The sequence below is a fragment of the Cupressus sempervirens genome, chromosome 9 (assembly GCF_028749045.1).
Source record: "Cupressus sempervirens isolate cs-2001-9-10 chromosome 9, ASM2874904v1, whole genome shotgun sequence".
In the NCBI taxonomy this organism is placed as follows: domain Eukaryota; kingdom Viridiplantae; phylum Streptophyta; class Pinopsida; order Cupressales; family Cupressaceae; genus Cupressus; species Cupressus sempervirens.
In genome coordinates this window covers 519709933-519732540 of record NC_143126.1, presented here as the reverse complement: position 1 = coordinate 519732540, position 22608 = coordinate 519709933, and the positions used below count along the sequence as shown (strand labels likewise).

The following is a 22608-nucleotide window of genomic DNA, read 5'->3' as shown; positions in this document are numbered from 1 at the left end:
CTTCTAGATTTGGTGTATTTGGATCAACAATTTGTCTAATTTCTTGTGAGAATAGCTAATGCAATTTCAGAGTCATAATTGTTTAAATTACAAGAGTTTATAGATTTGGTGTGTTATAATCTAAATAGCAAGAACTTTCAAACTTGGTGTGTTTAGATCAATCTGTTTAATTTCTATGTGTAGGAATAACTAATGCAGGGCATTATAGTAAATTTTTGTCTTTAAATTGTAAGAACTTAACAGATTTGATATCTTTAGATCATATATGAAACTTTATTAGCAAATAATTTGATATCAGTCAACCGTGATTTATAATTTTTATTCCAAATTTAAAAGAGAAATGTGAATGGTCAAAAGTGCACCCTGACCTCAAGTATCTAAATGAGACAATCTGAAGTAAACATGAAAATATCCAACTTGCACAATGTACAGAATATTGTAATATATTAACTTAATTTTTCAATAATTTAATTGACTTACATGTCCATTATAAATGATTTTGTGATTTTCTAATGTGGTTAAGAAGTAGTTTGGAAAAATAATAATTACAATGTGATTTTAACTTTTGATGTGAATTTGCATGTAAAACATTGAATGCAACTATACCTATAATTCAAACAATTACATAATATTTGTAAAAAATAATTTCAACCATTACATTTTCCACTACTAGGCTTTCACATATATATTCGAAGATATTTTCCTATAACCCCAAAAGACAGGGGACTCAAGCTCTCAAAGAGCTCTTGTTTTTTTCCTGCATTATTCCTTTTTTGAGTCGAAAACTATTCCCGAGGGGTGCGAGATGGAAACATCAGAGAAACACTCAAGGACATCCAAAAGGGAAGTATACTGTTTGTGCTAGAGGCATCGGATTTGTAGAATTGCAATAAAATTTGATTTAGAGCTGTGATTGACTACATAAATCTAGGGTTTAGCTTCTCAAAACGGTGGGAAAAAACATTTCTGCATTGAGCAAGGATGCATGGAGAAGATGATTTTGTAGTAGTAAAATTCTTCCGTTGCGAGGGTAATTGTCGTGACAAGATGTAGTTAGAGGAAAGGAGGGAGCTTGTGGTCATCGTTGAAAATATAGTTAAACGACGATTCAGCAAAATGGTGTTTGAAATCTGAATGCCTGGTCAGAGGGTTTTGCGGCAAGATCGTGATCTCTGCAAAAAGAAACTTGAGCTAGTGTGGGGATTTTGCTGGACGTATAGCAAAGTTTTCATATCCGTGAGACTCTCTTACTGCTAAGTGAACGGTTTGGGACGGGCTTTGATTGGAATTCGCACGGCCTTTAGTTGGATGAAACGGATGCTTGAGTGGTATGCTGTGTAGTAATTGAAATTTTTGAAGCTCAGAAGGCAGAGGGTAAGCTTTTGGGATCTCACTGGTAGAATTTGATTACTGGGAGCTGAGTCGAGGGATATTGTTTTTTTTTTTAATAGTTTATGTCAACAGTTTTATCGGAGACGTAAACATGAAAGAGATAAATTCTCGAGTCATTACAGATCAAAATTGCCAAGTATGAGCTGAGAAGAGAAAGAGTGTTTTCTAGGGTTTGGTCGGAGGAGGAATTATAGAAGAGCAGGAGAAGAAAGAATTTGGTGTTGATAATGCACGCCAGACACCGAATCTCTGGCGAGGGGTTGCGGGCTAACTCCTTTGGAGTTGGGCAGCCTTCTGTCCGCAGTGACCCGGACTCGGGTTGGCGGCAAATGTCACTCTCAACTGATTTCAAGGGCCCAGAGCGTGGGGTTGGGAGAGGTTTGTTCAAACCACCTTCAATGGCACGGAAATCTGAAATAATGATGGAAGCTGGGCGGCTTGCGGCAGAATATTTGATTTCTCAGGGTATTCTGCCACCCAGTAGCTTGATTCACAGGGGGCAGAATGGCAACATCGCAAGATTGCCCAAGGAATGTTCTGAGATTAGGGATCGTGAAAAAGAATTATTGGCAAATGAGAATGGTAGCCCTCGTTCTGCTCAGTATGTTGGAATGGCAATGGAGACAATGTCCTACTCATCGTCATTGACTGTAAGAGATGAAAAAGCTAAGCTTGACTTTGGAACCTCTGAAATGTTAGCGGATGGTGAAAGAAAAATTCTAGACGATTCCATGGATGGTAGGAAACAGTTGAAGGAGAGAAAATTAGGAAATCTCAAGGCCTTTATGCACGACTGGAATCTAGGAGACAGTAGGTATGGTCCGTCTTTTGAAAAAAGTACTGAATTTGGTGCTAGTAAGACTGCTGTTGACGATTTAACTCATAATCATGGAGAGAAAATGGCTATAGACTTTGGGGGAGTGCCAAGAACTATGAATTCTATATCTTGTAAAAGGGGGGTTGAAGGTGATTCAGACTCTGACCTGGAAAATTTTGAGTTTCCGGATACAACAGATTCAAAGTTTCTTTGTTCATCTGTCAGCAAGGCTAAGGAGTCTTTTGGTACAGAGGATCCTTTTGGAAGGAAATTAGAGAAGTCTGAGCAGCAAAATTGTGCAAATATTGACAAGGAGGATAAACCTACAGAGTCTGGAGAGTTAAGGGATTCTTGTAATGAGAGGGAAATACAGAATCCGTTGCACCAACACTTTGCAAAGACGGATGTTATTTGTAAAGATTCACGAGGTTCATCACCTGCAGATACGAGTCGAGGTCATTTATCAAATGAACAAGAATTAAGAAGCAAAGTGAGTGATCGCAGCATTAGTGGGGTGTCTCCTAACAGAGTTGATCTTGTCCAGCTATGCGGTCAAGGGCAAGTTCCAACCAAGGCACGCTCTATCACAAGACATAAAGTGATGAATGCTGAGCACTCTTTGGATAGGTCCTTGTTTCCAATTCACTGGGCGAGGAATGGTGGGGAGTTCTTATTAGGTAGAGGTTCAGATGATTGTAGGGATGATGATCTTATCGAGGAATCTGGCAAGTCCTGTTGGAATCTGAGGGGTTCTAGTTCCGAGTCTACTAGGATTCGGGCAAACAAGCCCGCAGAAGAGGGTGGGGAGCTAGATCATTCTATAGCCTCCGAGAAGGATAAGTTTCCTAAATCTTTTTCTTTTTCGGATAGGTCTTCTTTCTTGCATCATCAAGAATCTAGTAGATGGCCTTCAGAGTTTGGTGGTCCGCATGGTGACAATTCGGTGTCTCTGGATGGAAGAATTTTTGCATATGGACGATCGAGGTCAATGTTTTCACAAAGAGACATGGAAAATCGTATGTGCCGCAGTAACAGATGGGAAGCTAAAAGAAAGAGAGATTGGCCTAATGGTCGGGTTTCCCAGGCAGATGAATACTTTAGATTGCACAATCTCAAAGCAAAACAGAGAAGTGCCCAGACGAAGGCATTCACGGCAGGTGGGGAAGCCGTTTTAGTACCTGCTCAGCAAGAAGATTTGTTGGATGGGAAGATGCCAAAGAAAAAGGGTTCAAGTGCTAACGCAACAATAAAAGTCGTCATTTCTGGTTCTGGTTCTGGTTCTGGTTCTAATGATGAACAAGAGTCTTTGTCTACTGGGAGCAAAACTGTTGATGAAAAGCTTGATCTAAATAATGCTTCAGCTGAGGAGATTGAGGAACCTGATTCCTTTATGATTGAGAAGCAGAGAGCATCAGCTCAAATTTCCAGTCTATTAGCCAAGATCCATAAAGCTAGTTCAAATGAGTCTGCATCGCCAGTTGTTGAAGAGGGACACACAACAGAGTGCACTCAAAAGGATGAAGGAAATGTGCCAGCTGCAGAGTCTCAGCCAAATGGAATGGATAAAGAAGAAAGAAAAGCAATCACCATTTTCCGGGACCTTCTTAAAGATTGCCCTCTCTTGAGGCATCTTTATCAATCTCGTGATGGGTCCAGGGAATTTGACTGCCTTGTATGCCTTAGCTCGTCATCTGTGTAAGTCTCCCTGTCTGACTATGGGTTTCTGTGCATTATTTTTTCTTGGTATCAAGTATAATCATGGTATTAGAAATATTACATGATTTGGATAAATCTCGACTGGGATTTTACTAATTCTTTTTAGCTGACATTGCTTGAGTTCTGGCAGAAGTGAAAGAAAGTTTCCAAACTTGGCTGGCCTTTTAAGGCACGCAAAGGATGACAACGAAATGCCTTTGATGCACACAGGTTATGGTCATGCAATTTGTGAATTGTTGGATTTAAATAATTCGAATGACCCCTCAAAAGATGATGAAAATGCCGAACAATGTTCAAAACAATCTCTTCAAAGCGAGGAGGTAGGATTATATAAACTATCTGCTTGTAGCAAGCTGTTTAGATTATTCTCTTGATAACTTACTTCAAAATATCTAGATATGAGCATTTAGTTACATAGCAACATCAATTTTAGAGGCTATATTGTGACACTCCAGCCAATTTTACTTGCTGGTCTCTTTATTTAGGTACAGAGTTGAACAACTGGAGAAACAACCATTTCATTTAGTTAAAGTTTTTTTTATCCCCCTTTTGCCTTATATAATATGGCTCCTTTCAGTATGCATCATAATCTTACAATTTTTTGTTCTCAGGGAATTGTTGATACTGCTGAACCAAGAACACTATCTTTGGAAGGCTCGGAAAACACTGTTGCAGAGGATTAGCAAAGGGTATCATAGCTTTCCAAATATACTTTTTCCTTTTATTTTAGGATTGTCAGACTTCTGTTCAAGATCCTATGATGCAGATTAAGTGAATTTGATGACTGTTCAGTTAAAAGGGCTTTTATAATCTAGTCTGCATATAAATGTGTTGTTGTTTTTCTCACCTTTTGAAGGTATCTCAAATAAGCTCAGTTTATTTTATTGAATTATTCTTTTCCTTGATTCCTTGAATGTACATTTTAGTTAAGTTCTATTAAATTTCAGTGCATATAGATCTTGCATCATAAATCCTAACTCTCTAGATGGATATAGAAGGACCTAACATACATATGAAACACAGCACTTAAGAACAAAATCATTACAATAACATGTGGAAAATTAGAAGATATATGCCAAATGTACTGACCATGCTGTCACTGGAAATCTCAAGTTGCAAATTTGAAGTTACCTGCATTTTCAGAAGCAGCATTATTGTTATTTCTATGTATTGTTTCTGTTTTTTAACTCATATACTTGCTACATCTTTTCTGCAGATTATTTCGGTTTAAAGAAAAACAGTTAATTCCCAATTTTTTAAAGGTTCTGACTCCTGATGGCTACATATATTATTATTCTGTGGTTGCTCATCAAATCTGAAACTCACAGCTAGCTTTTGTAACTTATATTTGTGATGAAGTAAATTTCTTTGTTGGGCTTTATTTATTTTTGCCAGTGCAATATGTTTTGCTCTCAGTAAAATTAATCAGCCATGAAGATTTATATAGGACATGGAAAGAAAGGAACTCTTGCAGATGCCCACGGATTACTAAATTTAGCTTCACGAACTTAAGAACTACACCAGTTATGTGAGAGAAGTTCTACCATAGAAACACTATACCGTGAGAAAAGTAACCAAACAGAGGATTGGAAAAAGTCTTAGTTACTGCGTGTGTGCACCCTGTTCACATATCTGGAAGCTGGTGTGGGATGTGGATGCTGATATGTTTGGATGCTCACAGGGAGTGCTTTTTCTCCCTGGATACCCTTCCGGATGCTTCCACAGGGAGGAAAACTTCAGCAAAGAACCAAAATTCGAAATCAGATCGTAATGGGCAAGGCTTACTTGAATTGTGAATCGCCTATAAGTCGACTATGAATTGGCAAAGTGAAAAAACCCTTGAAATTTAAATTTTTTAATGATTTAAAACTTGTTTCATGCACCCTTTACTCAATATTACTAAAAAACACTATAACATTATCAAATAGAAGTTAACATACATAAACAAGAAACCTAATTGGTAAATCCATCACATACGTAAAATGTAAATTGTAGCTTAAGTACATAGAAATCATAGGATCATAATGAGTCATGACACAGATATATAGATTATAGAATTATAAAAATTGTCAAATCATAAATGTGTGTAAGACGAAGATTCATAATGATAAAACCAAATCAAAGTGACATAAGTCATAATGTATGTAAGATGTAGATCCATGATAAGGAAACACATGTCTACTTGTAAAGTCAAAGTGTAAATAAAATGAAAAAACAAGGCTCTAGCTCAAGTTTCATCATCATCCTCAAGCTCAGCTGCAGCCTTAGACTTAGCCTCTGAATGCCTTCTGCAAAGGCGTCTAAGGTAGGTCCTAGAGGATTGATGAGCCATAGCCCCCGCATGTGAGATGGGTGCATGAACATCACTAGAGCATGTGTTTGTGGCGTGCTCTGTGCGTGCACATGTGTGTCTGCCAATGCCTAAACGTGCTCAAGCCTCCTCTGCCATGGCCACAGCCCCAACCTCTCTATTTACCTGGTCAACCCACTCATTGTCTTCCTCAATGAATATTGCTGCATCTGTAGCCTTAGTGAGCCACTCTGACTTTGGATCAATCTCCTCTAGAATGATCAGAGAGGAGTTAGTAGTCAAAATCTGTCTGGTCCTAAGGCAAAGGTTGTAATGAACAAATTCAACCTCTGTACAAACAACCTATTTCACCTCTTTGAGTGGATATGCTCGAACATGGACCAACTACGCTCACATCCAGAAGTGTTGCTAGGCTAACTCAAAATATGAATGACAATCTTTTGAAGATTTGGGGTTGATTGCCCAAACATTTCCCACCATTTATCTGAAATGAGGGAAAAGAAAAACAATTAGTCTCATTTACAAGAACAACTGTAAGGCTGAATTACAAAATAAAAAATAAAAATGCATGAGTTGTAACAATTATGAATTAACTTTAAGAATATATTGTTTTTACCTGACTGTAATGATGTGTGAACCTCTATGGCCATCTTGCTAGAGAAAAGTGAACCCTCATTATTGAAATTGTCTAGCTCAATGGTTGCAGTTGTGGCACTACCATCAGGACTCAACCTCTGCATGATTGTGTATAGGCCTATAAGAACCTCCTCATCCGTGCTAAAGTTAGGAAGGAAATGTTATGCTGGATTAAGGTAATAGGCAGTTGCATAGATGGGCCTATGGAGCTGATTCTGCCATCTCCTATCAATAATGTCTCAAATGGGGCCATACTTCTCCGACACTCCTCCATACTGGGCTCTAATGGCCTCCTTGGCCCTATCCATGCCCTCATATATGTAGCCTATAGAGGGCTTCGCCCCACCAACAATTTGTATGAGAGATACAAAGGGCTCATTGATATGCATATAATGTAAAAAAAAGTTAGTCAAAACTATATTATAAAGCTAAATCATTAAATCATTAAATAATAAATAAATTGTAAAAAAATTATTTTTATTATTTCTTGAGTAGGTGCCCAAAAACCATCTCATCAAAGAGGATATTCCCCACATCTATCCCTGTGGTGGTCATAGCATAGGAAGAAGAAACAAACTCCTCCCCAACAATCATGCGTCTCAATTCTTCCTTTGATGTCATCAAGGACTTTAGTGTGATGAAATTCGAGGCAAGCCTCGCAATGCCCAGACGAGCTAATTCCTTATTTCCCGTGTATTTCCTCATTATGGCGAGGACAAATGTATGATTGAATATAAACTTGCATATATTTTTGGTTTTCTCTATACATGATTTGATCCAGTCAATCTTATCAATGTCCTCCAACATGACGTCAAGGCAATGTGTGACACAAGGAGTCCAAAATATTGTGAGGTGCCTCTCCATAAATAGTGTGCTTGTAGCAATTTTAAAATTAATTAGAATTTTACACATGTTAAGAAACTTAGAATTAGAAAAGTTCAAAATTTGATAAGTTAAACTTAAAACTCAAAAGTTTACCTACAACAACATAACTTGCTGCATTATCCATCACCACCTGCATCACATATTCTTCCCCCACCTTTGCTATGACTTCCTCAATAACCTCACACAAGTATGTGACGTTTTTTACTTGAGAAGAGCATCAATAGATTTGATGAACATGGTGGATCCTACAACATTGAAATAGAGCAAAATATTTAATCATCATAATTGTGATTCATGGACCATTAACAAATTAACAATCAACAAATCAATATTTAAATTAGCATGTAGGAAAGTAGAATGATCAATCACCTCCATAGGAAATAAGAAAATTGAGGAGTGTTCTTCCCCTCTTATCTGTCCAACCATTAGTCATGACGGTGCAATCCTTTATGGTCCATTCCGTTCGATGGTTAGCTAGCTCAAACTTCATGTCCTCTGCCATTTTACCTAAGAGGTAGGGGCTTTAAAGCTCGGAGCACAAATAGTTACAACATCTATCATGCTTTGCTAGTAAGGAGTCCTATTGCAAATAGATTATGATTAGAAATTTAGATAACAAATCATTATGTAATATCAAATATGAATCTATGATTACACAAGTGGAAATATTAAATAATTAAAAAAGAAAACAAATAAAAAAGTGTAATGCCCCGCTTGGGATCCAAAAGAACTAATCTAAAGTTTTACTAAGTTTGCCAAACTTTATAAAAAAAAGAATAACACGTACAACAATCATAAAGTAGCGGAAGCAATAACATACAATCATACAAAAGCAAATATAACAAATTACATTCCTTAAGGATCTCAAGACGTTGAATCACATTTAAATTTAAATAATACTAAGTCCAATAAATAACACATCCACATGAAAGAATAATTACAAGATCAAGTCCATTTAAACAATATACATTTGTTCTGAATGCCACTTGGCAATAAAATTCGGAATTTCCAATCATCCACTATACATGTCATAGGGTATGAAAGACTAAAAGAATATACATTTAAAAAAATAGATTACATCATCCCTTTCGGATCCATGAAACAAAGTGCAATACAATAAGTAAAATCATCCATCATATAGATACAACCATCCATCATAACACACAAGATAGAATGAAATAAAATGCAGAACAAGGAACTCTAGCCACGACATCAATGGACAGATCTCAATGGTAAAAGTAGAAGCACTATGTTAGTTTTTTCAAGATGATTTGTTGCAAATGTATTAAGCACTAATTCGGTATGTGTTTTCCAAATGCAGCTATCAATATATTTATATGAAGAAAGAGTTATGAATAGACATGTCTCTTTAGGAATATGTCTATTCATAATATTAACCATTATAATTCTATATACAACTTATATATTGTCTCTTTCTCAAATATATATATATATATATATATATTCACTAGAGTTTATCAGAACGAAGCTACAAAACATTAACACTCCCTCTTAGCTAGGGAAGATAAACACAAGACATGTATTACACCATTGGTAATTTTAAATATGACAAAAAATATATCTTTGATCAGATGATATCTATCATTTGATATCACAGACGATATTACGAGTATTAGCCTCCGAGAATAACAAAGATATTCACCAATTACTCAAAAGGTTTTGATATCACATTTGATATCAAGAGTATTGGCCTCCTAGAATATCGACATCTGATATTCACCAAGTACTCAAATAAGGTGTGATATCACATTTGATATCACAAGTATTAGCCTCCCAGAATATAAAGATATTCACCAAGTACTCAAATAAGGTTTGATATCAAGAGTATTGGCCTCCCAGAATATCAGTGATATTCACCAATTACTCTTTGAGTAATGGCCTCCTAGAATGTTGAGATGCAAGACATTCACCATATACTTAATTTGTTTGATCTCATAATACAAGTTATTGTAAGATCGTCACCTTACAATATCTTCTGCAAATACAAGTGACATCATTTGGAAGTCATCACTTCTTCATGATGTACATAGGGGTAGGCCCATTAAAATCACATAGTCATGAGGTATATTCATAAATCACAGTCCTCTTGACTACTGCAATTTATTGATCATAAGAGAATCCATCACAACATGGTTACTCCTTCTAAATCAATATGATTGAGATCACCAAAGGTTGACTAAATTCTATCACCTATCTTCTCCCTCTCTTCCAAGGTTTCTTGAAATGTCAGTCTCCCACTGAATCAATCTCCCTCTTTTTCCTATAAGAACATTCTCAGAGGGAAAGATCAAGGTACATAGCTCTTATAGTGCGTATAGAAATATAAATAAGAATGTTAGTAATTTAACTCATGTCTCTTACTAACAATAACATTATTACATCTCTCCTTATTTTCAATAATAGAATTAAGATAACACAATACTTAATTTCTATATATGACTTCCCTTAAGGTGACATATTCTCCTAGAAGTTCAATATTTATAAATATAGTTAAATTTCATTTCATTTCATTTATGTTTCAATAACAATATTAAAAACTCACAATAATACTAATAACTTATATTGATTAACATATTTATATGTAACAAAACATAATATTAAGTTATTAAATATCATTCTTAAATTAAGATATTCTCCTTATAAGGTCTCATTTATAAACTAGATATAACTAAGTTCTCATCTATAAATTAAGATATGTAACACATAACTAATAATAACTATACTTACGGATGTGATATGCCAAGTCAAATCGATGTGTTCCATTGTTCAAAACTTTGATTGTCTACCTTTGATGGCATCCACATAATGATCTTAATTTCCGTTTACTATAGAAGGGACCCGTGTATAATGGTGGTTGTGCATTAATTTTTAGGGTTGTGCTTCACGTGCTCCTTCTTGATTTACTCCTGTCTTTCCACTGTGGCAGAAATAGAAAATGTCAAGTATGTTGAATGAGGTGTTCACCCCATTCATTTTTTATTCAATGGCAATGCTTAATACTCGAAGGAAATGTATTGGCTGGTTTGACCAAAGTGATTATGACATACCTATTTTCCCTTATATCTCTTGTTTTCCAGTCGACTCCATGCTAGTACCCAAGACAGTTGATATCCTTCATGTTGGAATATCTATGAACTCCACGCAAATTTGTTTTCTGCCAATGTTATTTATGGTTTAGGTGAAATCAATTTGTGTCTTTCTCTGACATATTTGTTGTTGCGTCCCTGATATTATCTGTCTTATTAGGTGCTGTGGACTTGTTTGCAACTTCATGAAAAAATCAACTAGATGACATCATGCTCAAATGCTCTTCCACCTTGCACGTTATAATCTCTTTAATTTTGTGGAGTTGAGAAATCATTTATATGGTGATTCAAGAAAATGATTGTTTTCTCCTCTATCAAACCATTGCTATTGAATACTTCATAGAGATCAACGTTATTCAGTTTTCTTGATTACGAAAAGATTTGTCCTGCTCTAATACCATGTTAGTTTTTTCAAGTTGATTTGCTGCAAATGTATTAAGCATTGCCATGATATTCGGTATGTGTTTTCCAAATGCAGCTATCAATATATTTATATGAAGAAAGTGTTATAAATAGACATGTCTCTTTAGGAATATGTCTATTCATAATATTAACTATTATGATTATATACAAACTATGCATTGTCTCTTTCTCTAATATATAAATAGTTATAAAATATATATATATATATATATATATATATATATATATATATATATATATCTTCACTAGAGTTTATCAGAACGAAGCTACAAAACATTAACACACTACCACCTGACCTCATGGTAACCCAAAAAGGTCCACTCCCATCGTGCTGAGGAGATAGTCTCAAGTCCCAAATAGGATATCAATCCCAAAAATCAAAAGTAATATCTATGTCAAGGAAATCCCTAAAAGTAATCTAACTCAAAGGTTCCAAGATAAATCAACATCTAGACCCAGAGGCAAACACATATACATAGAAAATCTATACTGCTAGTGGGCAAGTGTCATTGCACGAACCAACTCTAGGGTTACCTGGCTAGTCTTTTAATCCTTCGGCCCCCTAGTGACTCTATGCGGCACTCATATCCTTTCGTACTAACAAGGCATACTATTGATGCATGGTCGCAACCAAGCGTCCTCTCTACTCCCATCTTATTCTGTACTAGCACTCGAGGCATGGGCGAGGAAAGACAAGACTCTTATTAAGTTCATTTTACACTCATTTAGTGTAGTGTTTTCACTTATTAACTACTTACAATGGATTACCCTGGTAGCCACTTTGGGCCTCGACCTCCATTGCAAGCCACTTCTCAACTTAACATACAGATTACCTACCCAAGGCTCATAAAAGTACAAATCAAAGAATCACAATTTTCACCTCGGTCTTATACAAATGAGTGGAAAGCATCAAAAGATAATTCACCATAACTCCTCAATCTTTTACAAACAACTGGAAAGCATCTCAAAAATAACTGATCGAAAACTCAAAGGTCAAGTCAAATATGTCATACCATTCATCTCAGTTTCTCACAGGAACACTAAAAAGTAAATACAAACAATAGATCCAAACTCATCATAGAGCACACCAAACACATTACCATGGTTGAGTTTAAAAGATCAAGATCAAATCATCATAATATCACAAACACAGAACTCCTAAGCCTCTGGTAAACGTCCTAAGACTGGTCAACACTCTAGTCAACCCAAACCCAAAACATAAGACAACATACAATTAACAATGTAGTTTCATAGTTTGGTTTGATTTTGAAAACACATAGTTGATGATGGTTTGACTTTGTTTTGCTTCTCTTGCTCTTCATCCCGATGATGGATCACGTAGTGTGATTTTAAACGTTGATGGTAAAAATCTTAACACAATCAAATCCAGAAGCATATATACAACACATAGTTGAGTTTAACAGTAAGGTCAAGTTTTGGTTCAAAGTAAGTTTTCAAATATATGAATTTTACAGTGTATCCTTACCATAGTTGGCATAATTGCTAAATAATCGGCGATTTTCTACTAATCGCCAAGTTTTTGGGACTGGCGAGTTTTTCGTAGATTTGATCATGACTCGGCTACAAAAAAAAAAAAAATTGCCGAGTTTTTGTGGAAATATCGCCAATTAACTGTAGAGTTTTTGCAAAAAATTGGTGAGTTTTCAAAAAAACTCTCTTTAATTTTTAATTTTTTTTTAAATTTTAAATTTTAATTTTTTGTTAAAAACAAAAGGCAAAAAGCCTATATATATAATGTAAAATAGAGAGTTAATGATATTTTTACTTCTAGTTTGACACAAACTATTTACTATTATGCTTCCTACCATCAATATTCCGCATGAGAATGTGATTTTGTATCCAACTATGCATTTATATATATCTAAACTCCTACTTGTTTCTTTTGTGTTCTCTATAATGAACTCATTAGATGCATCTTCTCATTGAAATTTGCAAAAAAATGTATTTTGAATTAAATTTTAGCAGTTTTTTTAGGTCCCTGAGTTTTTCCGAGTTTTTTTTTAAATGATCGAGTTTTTCCCGATTAAACTTTTGGGGGGCTTGGCGAGTTTTCTAACTATGATCCTTACAACTTAATCCATTCTTGTTTTTGAACAATTTGCACAATTTATCTTTAATTTATGAAGTTACAATATCGCCATTAAACATGACAAGATGAATTAAAAATGATTATCTATTAAATTATTAAAATAATAAATATTGATCATTAAATAAAATACTCATGATTAATAATCAATTTATAAAATAATAATAAATTAAATATATTTAAACATTATTGATTGATACTCATCAGTAATAATCCGAAATACTAAATTAATAATTATCAATTAAAATTCTTTAATAATTAATATTTATTAATCATTAATTAATTTAATAATTATTAATAAAAACTATTAATAAAATTTATTAATAAATAATAATTAAAAATTTAATTAAAATTAAATTTAATAACATTTAAAATAACTTAAAAAAAATTGCGTATGCCAAAGTGCGGCTTAGGCCCATCGGCCAGCCTTTATAGGCGGCTGCCTGTTGCCGCACGCAATAGTATTAAATACTGCTGCTGCAGCCAGCAGCACAGCTTGCATACGTAGGCAGTGCCAAGGTTGCAGAGAAGGTAAAACGGGGAGGTGGGGGATTGGTGGCCCCGCCTCCTCCAAAATCATTTTTTAAATTTTAAATTTTTTTTTTTTTAATAAATTTGTTCTATATACATTTTGATATAAAATTGTTTTAAAAAACAACGCGCAACCCCCCCCCCCCCCCCCAAAATATAATTTTTAATATATATATTTTATAAACATAGCAAATTCTGTCTGATAGAAAAACCCAGATCAATCGGTCAAATTTTCAATTTAAAATTGATTTCTCATCAAAACTAACTCTAATCTATTAACAATTATTCAATTCATGGAACGAGGGTTTTCTAGTTTTCAATCCTCATATACAAAAGAATTCACATGAGTAATAGTAATTCACAATGAGAGATTGAAAGATTTATCATAGATGAAATTTGAAACAAATGATTGAACAAGCATAATGAAGAAAGGAAATTTAAAGAACATAAATCATTGGGTGAATAAAACACGAGGCTCTATTTGGTTTTGATGCTAATTCGCAATCACCCCAAGATCGTGAGAGAAATTTTCTCTCAAAACCTTCTCTCTGAAAATTCCCTTCTCCAAAATTCTCGATCCTTGTGAAAAGAACTCTCAATCACTGATATGGAGTTCTTCCCTAAAATTGGAGCACTGATTGTGCGATCACTCGAGGGAACTCAGTGATCACAATCTTTTAACTCTTTATTAACTTTTCTGGATAATCATGCACACTTTATGCAATTTAAAATATCTTTAATAAATTAATTTCTCATTCACTCTATTTAATCTTCGAAGTGTTTTTGATGAAATATTTATTAAGTAATAATATTTAGTATTTATTTAAAAATGGTCTCCTAAATATATTATTATTAAATTACATAAATATTATTATGCTCTCAAACTAGACTATAATTTTCTCTTTAAATTTAATTAATTAAATGTTGAAAATATCATAATAATTTCTCATTAAATTAAATCATCAATCAATCTTTTAATTTGACTTCATTAACAGAAAAATCACAAAAGACTTGCAAGACGAAATATGAAAACCCATCATAAAATACTACATACAAGATCAAACTCAATGGTTATAATCATGAATTTACGTCATATAACAAATTTGAAAGGGTAATCATTTCAGATACTTGTCATAATTTTCTAGGACAATTGGTTTAAAGGTTAGGATTTGGACTCAAGAATTTATCTCCCCTCTCTTACCATTGAGATATTGCGATAGGGTACGCTCATCCTGGCAATTCAAGGAAGTCGATACCCGGTATCTACAATCTGCATAAAATCCACGCATGTACAAACACATATTCTAAACTAAACAGGCAATGGCAGGAAGTGGTACATCGTGTAGATCTTGACTAGCAGATGACTACGACTCCCTTAACCACGTCAAAAATGTCATACATAAAAAAAAATACACGCACACCATACACATGCAGTATGGGGTAAGTATCTATAAGAAAACATGTATAAACAATCCATCTAGCTAACATCATTAAATAACTGAAATCACTGTAAATAATCATCATCAAGGTATAATCATGCATACATGAAGTATCCAGTACCAAATTAGTCTCATCATATAATCAATTGAGTATGAAAACAATATCCAATAATTTGAAAAATAATGCTACTAATCATCAAGCATAAACACAAACTGGCCTAAAAAAGTTAGACAATAATAACTGAATGTAAATTAGGGGCATGCACTACAAAAAGAGTTAATTACCTCGCTGCAATAAATGGAATGTTGCAAAAGTACCAAAACTTGCAAATTTGTTTTCTAGCAGCATCATGAATGTCATTGTTCAGACTACCCATGCTCTCAAGTGAGGGTTGTGAGCCAGAAGTAGTGTATGACACAAAGCAACTATCCAATCTAGACTTCTGCACTCTAGGCTGAAAATAATAGGCCCAGGCTCAGTATAAGAATGACTAGCACTAGGACAAGCACTAGCACTAGGACGAAAGGGAGGCCTAGAAGAAGAACCCTCTCCAACACAACCTACGGATGCGGATGCGAATGCGGATGAGGGAGCATGGGAGCCAATAGCAACTAACTGTTCAAGTTGTCTTTTCTTATTTAACTTTTCTTGTTCTGTCGCCTCTTATGCCATATAACGTTTTCTTTTTGCCTCAACGGTTTGTTTAGTGCACGAGGTAATATCATGTCCAGGTACGCCTTTATAATATTTGAATCTATAGATGCCACCCGAATTTATTTCTTTACAAAAGAAACATTTTGTTTGATATTTTATTCTTCCAGGAAATTCTTCAGTATAGATCCAAGCCTCATTCTTTTTAGGCATTATGGAAAATGAAAGCTAAGGCTGCTACAATAAGAAAAATCCATTACGAACTTAAACTTTAAAAAAACAGCAAACCCTACATTATTTTTGTGCAAATTGTACAATGTAAAATTAAGTAGATGTTTGCAATTTGTTATAAAAAGGTTTGCAAGATTGCATCTTGCAATTTAGTCAAAAATCATGTAGAAACTAAAACACATTCAAGATTTATAAATGAAAACTAAGAAAAATTGACAAAAGAATGAAAAATACACTAACACACCAAAAAAATCAACACTTACCTCTTGTGAATGAGTTGAGGACTGTTGCTATTGGCTCCTTAAAGCTCCCAATGCAATCTTCTGGCCTCCCCAAACTGATTTTTGATCTCCTTGATGCTCTTCTTTTTTGCTGTTTGCAACCTTATGGTTTCTCTTTTCTCTTCTTCTCTCTCACTTTTCCTCTCTTCTTGTACTAAACAATTAGAAGGCCCTTTAGGGTTATAAGAAAGAGAAAAGACAAAAGAAAAGATTAAAAAAGTGTTTTTTTAAAAATGTTTTTGAGGTTTCCCTCTATGGTAGCCGCGACTAATTTCCACGCATCGATTCATGGCAATTTCTGGATGAATTGCGATTTTGCTGATTCATGCGATTTTTGGCACAAAAATCGGTGAGCTGATTCACCAACTCACCATGAATTGCATGTCTTGAGTTAGATCGCGAAATTGACTGAATCGCGGTGATTCACGTTACTCTGAGAAAAAACGCTCCATGTGAGCATACAAGTGCACCTAGGCACATTTGGATGCACCCGAATGCTCGACGCTTATAATTTTCAATAAAAACTTTTAAAACATGACTTTTCACTTAACACGTGCTTTAAAAGTGATGTGATTTTATTATTATTATTTTCCCACAAAACTCGAGATGAGGCTACCAATTGGCATTTGGCATTGATCAGTGATGAAGTATCACACTATGAAATGCTTTTAATTCTGTATAGCTTTTGCATTTTTTTGTTTCTATATACACTCACACATACATATATAGTACATACACGTATGTACCCAAATGCATCCAACTGCCCCCACAAAAAACAAAATAAAAAATAAAAAATTCAAGTATCCACATACCAGTTGCTGGACACCCACAACCAGTTTCAAACGGGTACCTTAGGTTCAAAAAGTAATCAAAATTGGTTTATATAAAGAAATAAACTATCTGAACCATGAAATTTATGTATTAGCACAAAGCCTGTGAGTGGAGAGAGTATCCAAGAAAACTTTCATCACATATAAAAGTTTCACTTTGAAACTTTTTCCTGAGTGAAAGTTCATTACATATACTTTATTTTATGGATTATATGGTGTGAAAAGAAAGGAAACACAGAGCTAGATTAAGTAAACAGCAGGGATGAGTATAAAGAAGTAAACCCTGAACCATGAAATTTATGCACGAGCACAAAGTTTGAGGGGATAATAAAGTGAAGTGAAATGTTAATTTTTTGAGAGCTTTTGTTGGCAGTTTTGGAGGGAAATGAGTGCAATTTGAAATTTGCTTGCCCTAATTTCTCTCACCCTATATATTCTCATTTGACTTGCATTTCCCTATGCTAAAGTTATTATTTTCTGATATTTTATCTGTGGTTGAGAAGAAGAAACCACCCATTGTGCTTAAGAGATTGAATGTGGTTCATTTCAAGCCTTCCTGAGGACAAAATTCTATTGGGGGAAGATTGGCTGTGGTTGTGAAAGATCAACCCCAGTTGATATTTGTTGGAGAAACCTTACAGGTACTTCACACCACATTTCAGAGGGGAGAATTCTTGTGTGGTTTCTTTCAGTATCAGGATTGTACGGGAGATTTTTCTGTGAGTTATGGAGGTTTTAGAGGCTCATTGGTTTAATTCTTGGGGTGGGTTCTACTTTATTGTTTGGCGTGAGGTAATAACCACTTCCTTAATGTGGGTTTCTAAACCCTCGGTGTGGTTTCTTTAAGGGTTAATTATTGTGATTTACATTCTAATATCCTCTTTAATTGGGGCAGATTTTTCTGAGTAAGGTTCTCAGATAATGGAATAGATTTATTGAAGTGGGATTTCTATACATATTTAAAGAGCTTAGTGAGTTTGGGAAAGCCTTAAGATCAAGGTTACCAGGAGATGGAGGTACTTGGAGACTCCAGAGACTGGTACCAGTACCAGTACAACTAATTTTTTTAAATAGGAGGGGTACTTTAAGACCCCATTTTATATAAAATAATAAAATATGATATAGTAATTTTCAGAAAATATCATGACATAGATCTTTGAAAACAAGAACAATGGTGTATTTTAACAAAAGTTTAAATACACAAATGTAAAATGTCATTGTGTTGAAGCGTCAAAGAGTTCAAAACTCATGCTGCATATTTCATATAGATCATCATTAGTAATTACATAATAAAATTCAATAATATTGATAGTTTGATGCTAATACACACGCCAAAGGATATGCAAAGCATGGTTGTGATTAATTCTGTACATTTCTTTTGAGAGTGGTGAAGATTTGCATGGATATATAAGTTATTTGAGAAGGATGGAGATACTCAGTGGTCTATTATTTCAGTATTTGAATTGACATTACACAAAGATCTCTTATTACCATTCTGGTGACCTCTTTAAAGTGACTGTAGTTAGCAAATCGTGACAGTACAAGAAAGGTGAATAATTGTACATCATTGACAAGTCTTTGTAGAGAGGCAATTGAGCACATTTATTAGAAGACTATAGTGGATATCATTATAATTATTACTAAATAAGTAATAATGATTTTGCAAGGATGATGATAGAGGATAAGAATCAATGATTTTTATAACATCGGGCTTATTTATTAGAAGAGTATAGTGGACACCACTATAATTATTAACAAATAAGTAATAATGATAAGGAAAGGGTGATGATAAAGGATAAGAATAAAAGTTTTTTAGAACACCTTATGCCTAATGTTTTTTGACGGGAGAAGTCAATTTGTGGTTGGGAGACTTTGGAGATGATGGGGGATGGTGGCTAGAGGAATCCTGCGTGTCAGGACATTTATGGGGACATCTCAGGTACCAGAAGCGCATCCACATCTCAGTCAGCTTCTTAGGGAATAGGAGACGGGTCTCTTGGTAACCATGCTTTAGATCCTACTACTGCCCTAGGATGCTTGCAAGACCTTTTGGATATTAAAATATCTCTTGTGGCTGATGACTGATTGCAAATGGTACTGCTGTTAAGTAGTAGATACTGCCCACAGCAAGTTGAATTGTGATATTGTTCGCAGTATTCAATTGTGCATTTTTTTGAGTCCAAATCGTTGGCCCGTGTTTCATGAGTAGTGGTTCACATGAACCCGTCTCCCATGAGAATGATTGGAACACTTAGCACCCATTGCATCTAGGTGATGCTCACAGAGGTGAAGCACCAGGACTTCCTAAGTTGTATGATCCTCGTTTTGATACAGATTCAGGTTCGGGATTGGGTTTGTGGATTCAGCGAAACTGTTTTGGGTGGGTTCCAGTACTGCAGGTATATATTGATATTTTCAAATATATGTATGTATGTATATATACATATCTGATATATAAAAATTTAAAAATTTATATCTATATTATTGATTCATACACATAACATGTTCAGTGTTCATTCATCATTGGTTCAAAATTTCAAACATATAATAATAATAAGTAAGAAGTTTGATACTCATAAATCCATAATTGCCAATAAAATTATTAATACAAAACCTCATATATCATATTCATACTTCGCAAAAGTCTCAAAATCTCATTACACAAAAAATAAAATTACAAGGTTTTTGTGGTCAAAGTTAGTGTTTTAGAAGGCTCTTAGATTTTTAAAATAATTTAGAACGGTATATGGAGTCCCTTTTTGGGTGCCTACAGCCTTGGGTGGCTGTGGATTCCATTGGATTATGCTTGGATTTCACTCAGGTCCCTCACTGCAGGCTGGATTCCCTGTGGATCATCCTGCATAACCTGTTTGAAGCTTATTGGAAATAATAGAAGATTGGTGTTGTTGCAAATCATGATCAGATGTTCTTGTATCTTATTGACTGTAATTGAGAAATACAATGTCAGAGATGATTTGTTTAAGTCCTTTTCTGAATCTGCATTATGTTTAAATTTGTGATTAAAATATTGTTGAATCTTTAAATGTATTAAGCACAATCAGAATTCCAAAATATATTGCACATCTGAACACAACAGGGTAAGCTTTAAGAAAGCTGCCTCCAAATAAAGAAATAAAATATTGGCGAATCTTTCATTATTTTGTAAAAACAAAATTATTTCTATTGGCGAATCTCTCAATTTTTTATTCTAAATATGATTAATATTGGCGATTATTTTTGAATCATAAATTTTTTTGTATAAAATATTGATGAATCTCAATAATAATAGGAAGTTCATTAATCACCATGGAGTATTACAAATCAAAATTGAACATCTTTTTACCTCGTGGAATATTATGAGAATCGTTACGTATGCTTTAAATCAATAGTGAAAAATAAATATTGGTGATATTTCCCTAAAGTAACTAATAATTATGATAATTATTGGTTAGTTCAATTTAATTTCTCCAATAACATATTATATTTAGGTAACTCAAATCTATTCATGTAATGAATATTGTGGCGAATATTTGCGTTTAAATTTTTTAATAAAATAAATTATGGAGTGATTTTAAATATTCGATAACTGAATTTTATAAAACTATGACGATTTAGGTTGTATCAAATCTTAAATTATTAGCCAAATTTCTAGCCAAAAAATTCTAAAATTAGCCCATTTACAAATATTAGCCACTAAATTATACCCTAGAACACAATTGCAAGTTTGAAAACAAACATTTACTCACCAGCAAATTCACAACAACTGTTTGACAAAATACCTATGTAGCTGAATGGGTGATATGCAACAAAATTATAAGTGCAAATAGGATGGACACCTCATTAAATATTATTTACAAATGTTTTGCATGTTTTGATTGAAACAGCTTTTTAATTTAGTTTAATATATGTCCATTTTTTGAATGCAGCAGGAGCTGAAACGCTCAACTTGAATTCCTGTTTGCATTACCGTTCTGGAATTACTAACATTTTTTACAAGTGCAACCATGGAAACCCATCTGTGGAACTAGTTATCTTTTAGATTCACAGAGAAAATTTAAGATTGTTGTTTTTTTGCCTCAGTACTAGCAGATATTGTATCTCATTTGGATTCCCATGTTGAATGTTGCATATGTTTGTGTCTCTGCAGATTCAATCTCAAATGCAACTCCATGCTGAATGTGGCATCTGATTTGCCTATTACATGATGAGAACAGATAACCTTGGCAGTAATCTTACTTTTCTCAAGTGAAGCCTTATTTTGTCGCTCCTTAGTTTATCCTCAGTCTGCAGAACACGGCTCTGGACTGTAAATATTGCAGCTATATCAGTAGCCTCCAATAATCATTAAAACACAAGAATACAGAAACCCAGATGGGTTTATCTAGAAACTCATGGCGGAGAAGGAAATACTCAGTTTCTGAAGAAAGGGACCCATGATACATAGTAGATTGATGGGCTCCAGACTGATCACCTTTCAAATGCATGGTCAATCCAGTCTGATTATAATCATAAACCCTTACCTTTCAAATACGATGCAGTGGGAGCAGAATAATATCGATGATGGTGTCTTGAGGAGCTGCAAGATTGAGTAAATCATCTGTCTACACATGATTTGGAAGACAGTTGGATGATTTAAGGAATATCAAATATCCAATCTCGATGATGATTATCTTACAAATGAATACACGGATTATATGTTTTCAAGATCTGTTATTATGCATCTAAATGTAGACATTATTATCTAGAAATATTCCAATTGCAGATCAATTAAAAAAATTGAGCTACAATATAAAAGCAATAGAGCTTGACATTTAGTTAATAAACTGAAAACCCAAACTCGCTCTAGCCAAGCCACAAGATATCCAACCAATCCCTTTGTTACTATAATAAATAATTAAGGAGATAGGGGAGCTCAATATTTCTAGCCTCTCCTTTCCTCCCAAATTGGGCAAATAAATCTATAAGATAAAATGATTCAGCAGTAGTGCTAGTACTCATTGTAATGAAGCTGCATATTTAATATTACCCTTTTTTAACTTGCAACAGCTTGTTTTTTGGAGAAGCTGCTTCCACTACTAAAATCATTCTTTAAATGGATTTTTTCAGGAGTTGCTTCTGCTTAAAGTCATCTATGAAATGGATTTATAGACCTAAACTGACATTTAACCAGCAATCAGCTTGAAGTGAAAATGTCTGACATAAAAAAGTTTGTGACAGCTATAAGTGTGCACATTGTTTTCTACCAAGTTT

General features: G+C 34.3%; 1 protein-coding gene across 1 annotated transcript; it reads left to right on the top strand.

The window, feature by feature from the left end:
- The first annotated feature begins 742 nt into the window (after positions 1-742).
- On the top strand, positions 743-22401 carry LOC149539635 (uncharacterized). The gene is made up of 4 exons (XM_089800874.1): positions 743-3904; positions 4056-4245; positions 4537-4614; positions 21506-22401. The coding sequence occupies exons 1-3, from the start codon at positions 1620-1622 to the stop codon at positions 4606-4608; spliced, it is 2547 nt and encodes an 848-aa protein (XP_089657000.1). The 5' UTR covers positions 743-1619; the 3' UTR covers positions 4609-4614; positions 21506-22401.
- Positions 22402-22608: the final 207 nt, after the last annotated feature.

Excerpts from the sequence above, each read along its gene's own strand:
- LOC149539635 (XM_089800874.1), top strand. The coding sequence starts at position 1,620 with ATGCACGCCAGACACCGAATCTCTGGCGAGGGGTTGCGGGCTAACTCC. Across the intron at positions 3,905-4,055 it reads TGCCTTAGCTCGTCATCTGT|AAGTGAAAGAAAGTTTCCAA; the intron begins GTAAGTCTCCCT and ends GAGTTCTGGCAG. Across the intron at positions 4,246-4,536 it reads AATCTCTTCAAAGCGAGGAG|GGAATTGTTGATACTGCTGA; the intron begins GTAGGATTATAT and ends TTTTGTTCTCAG.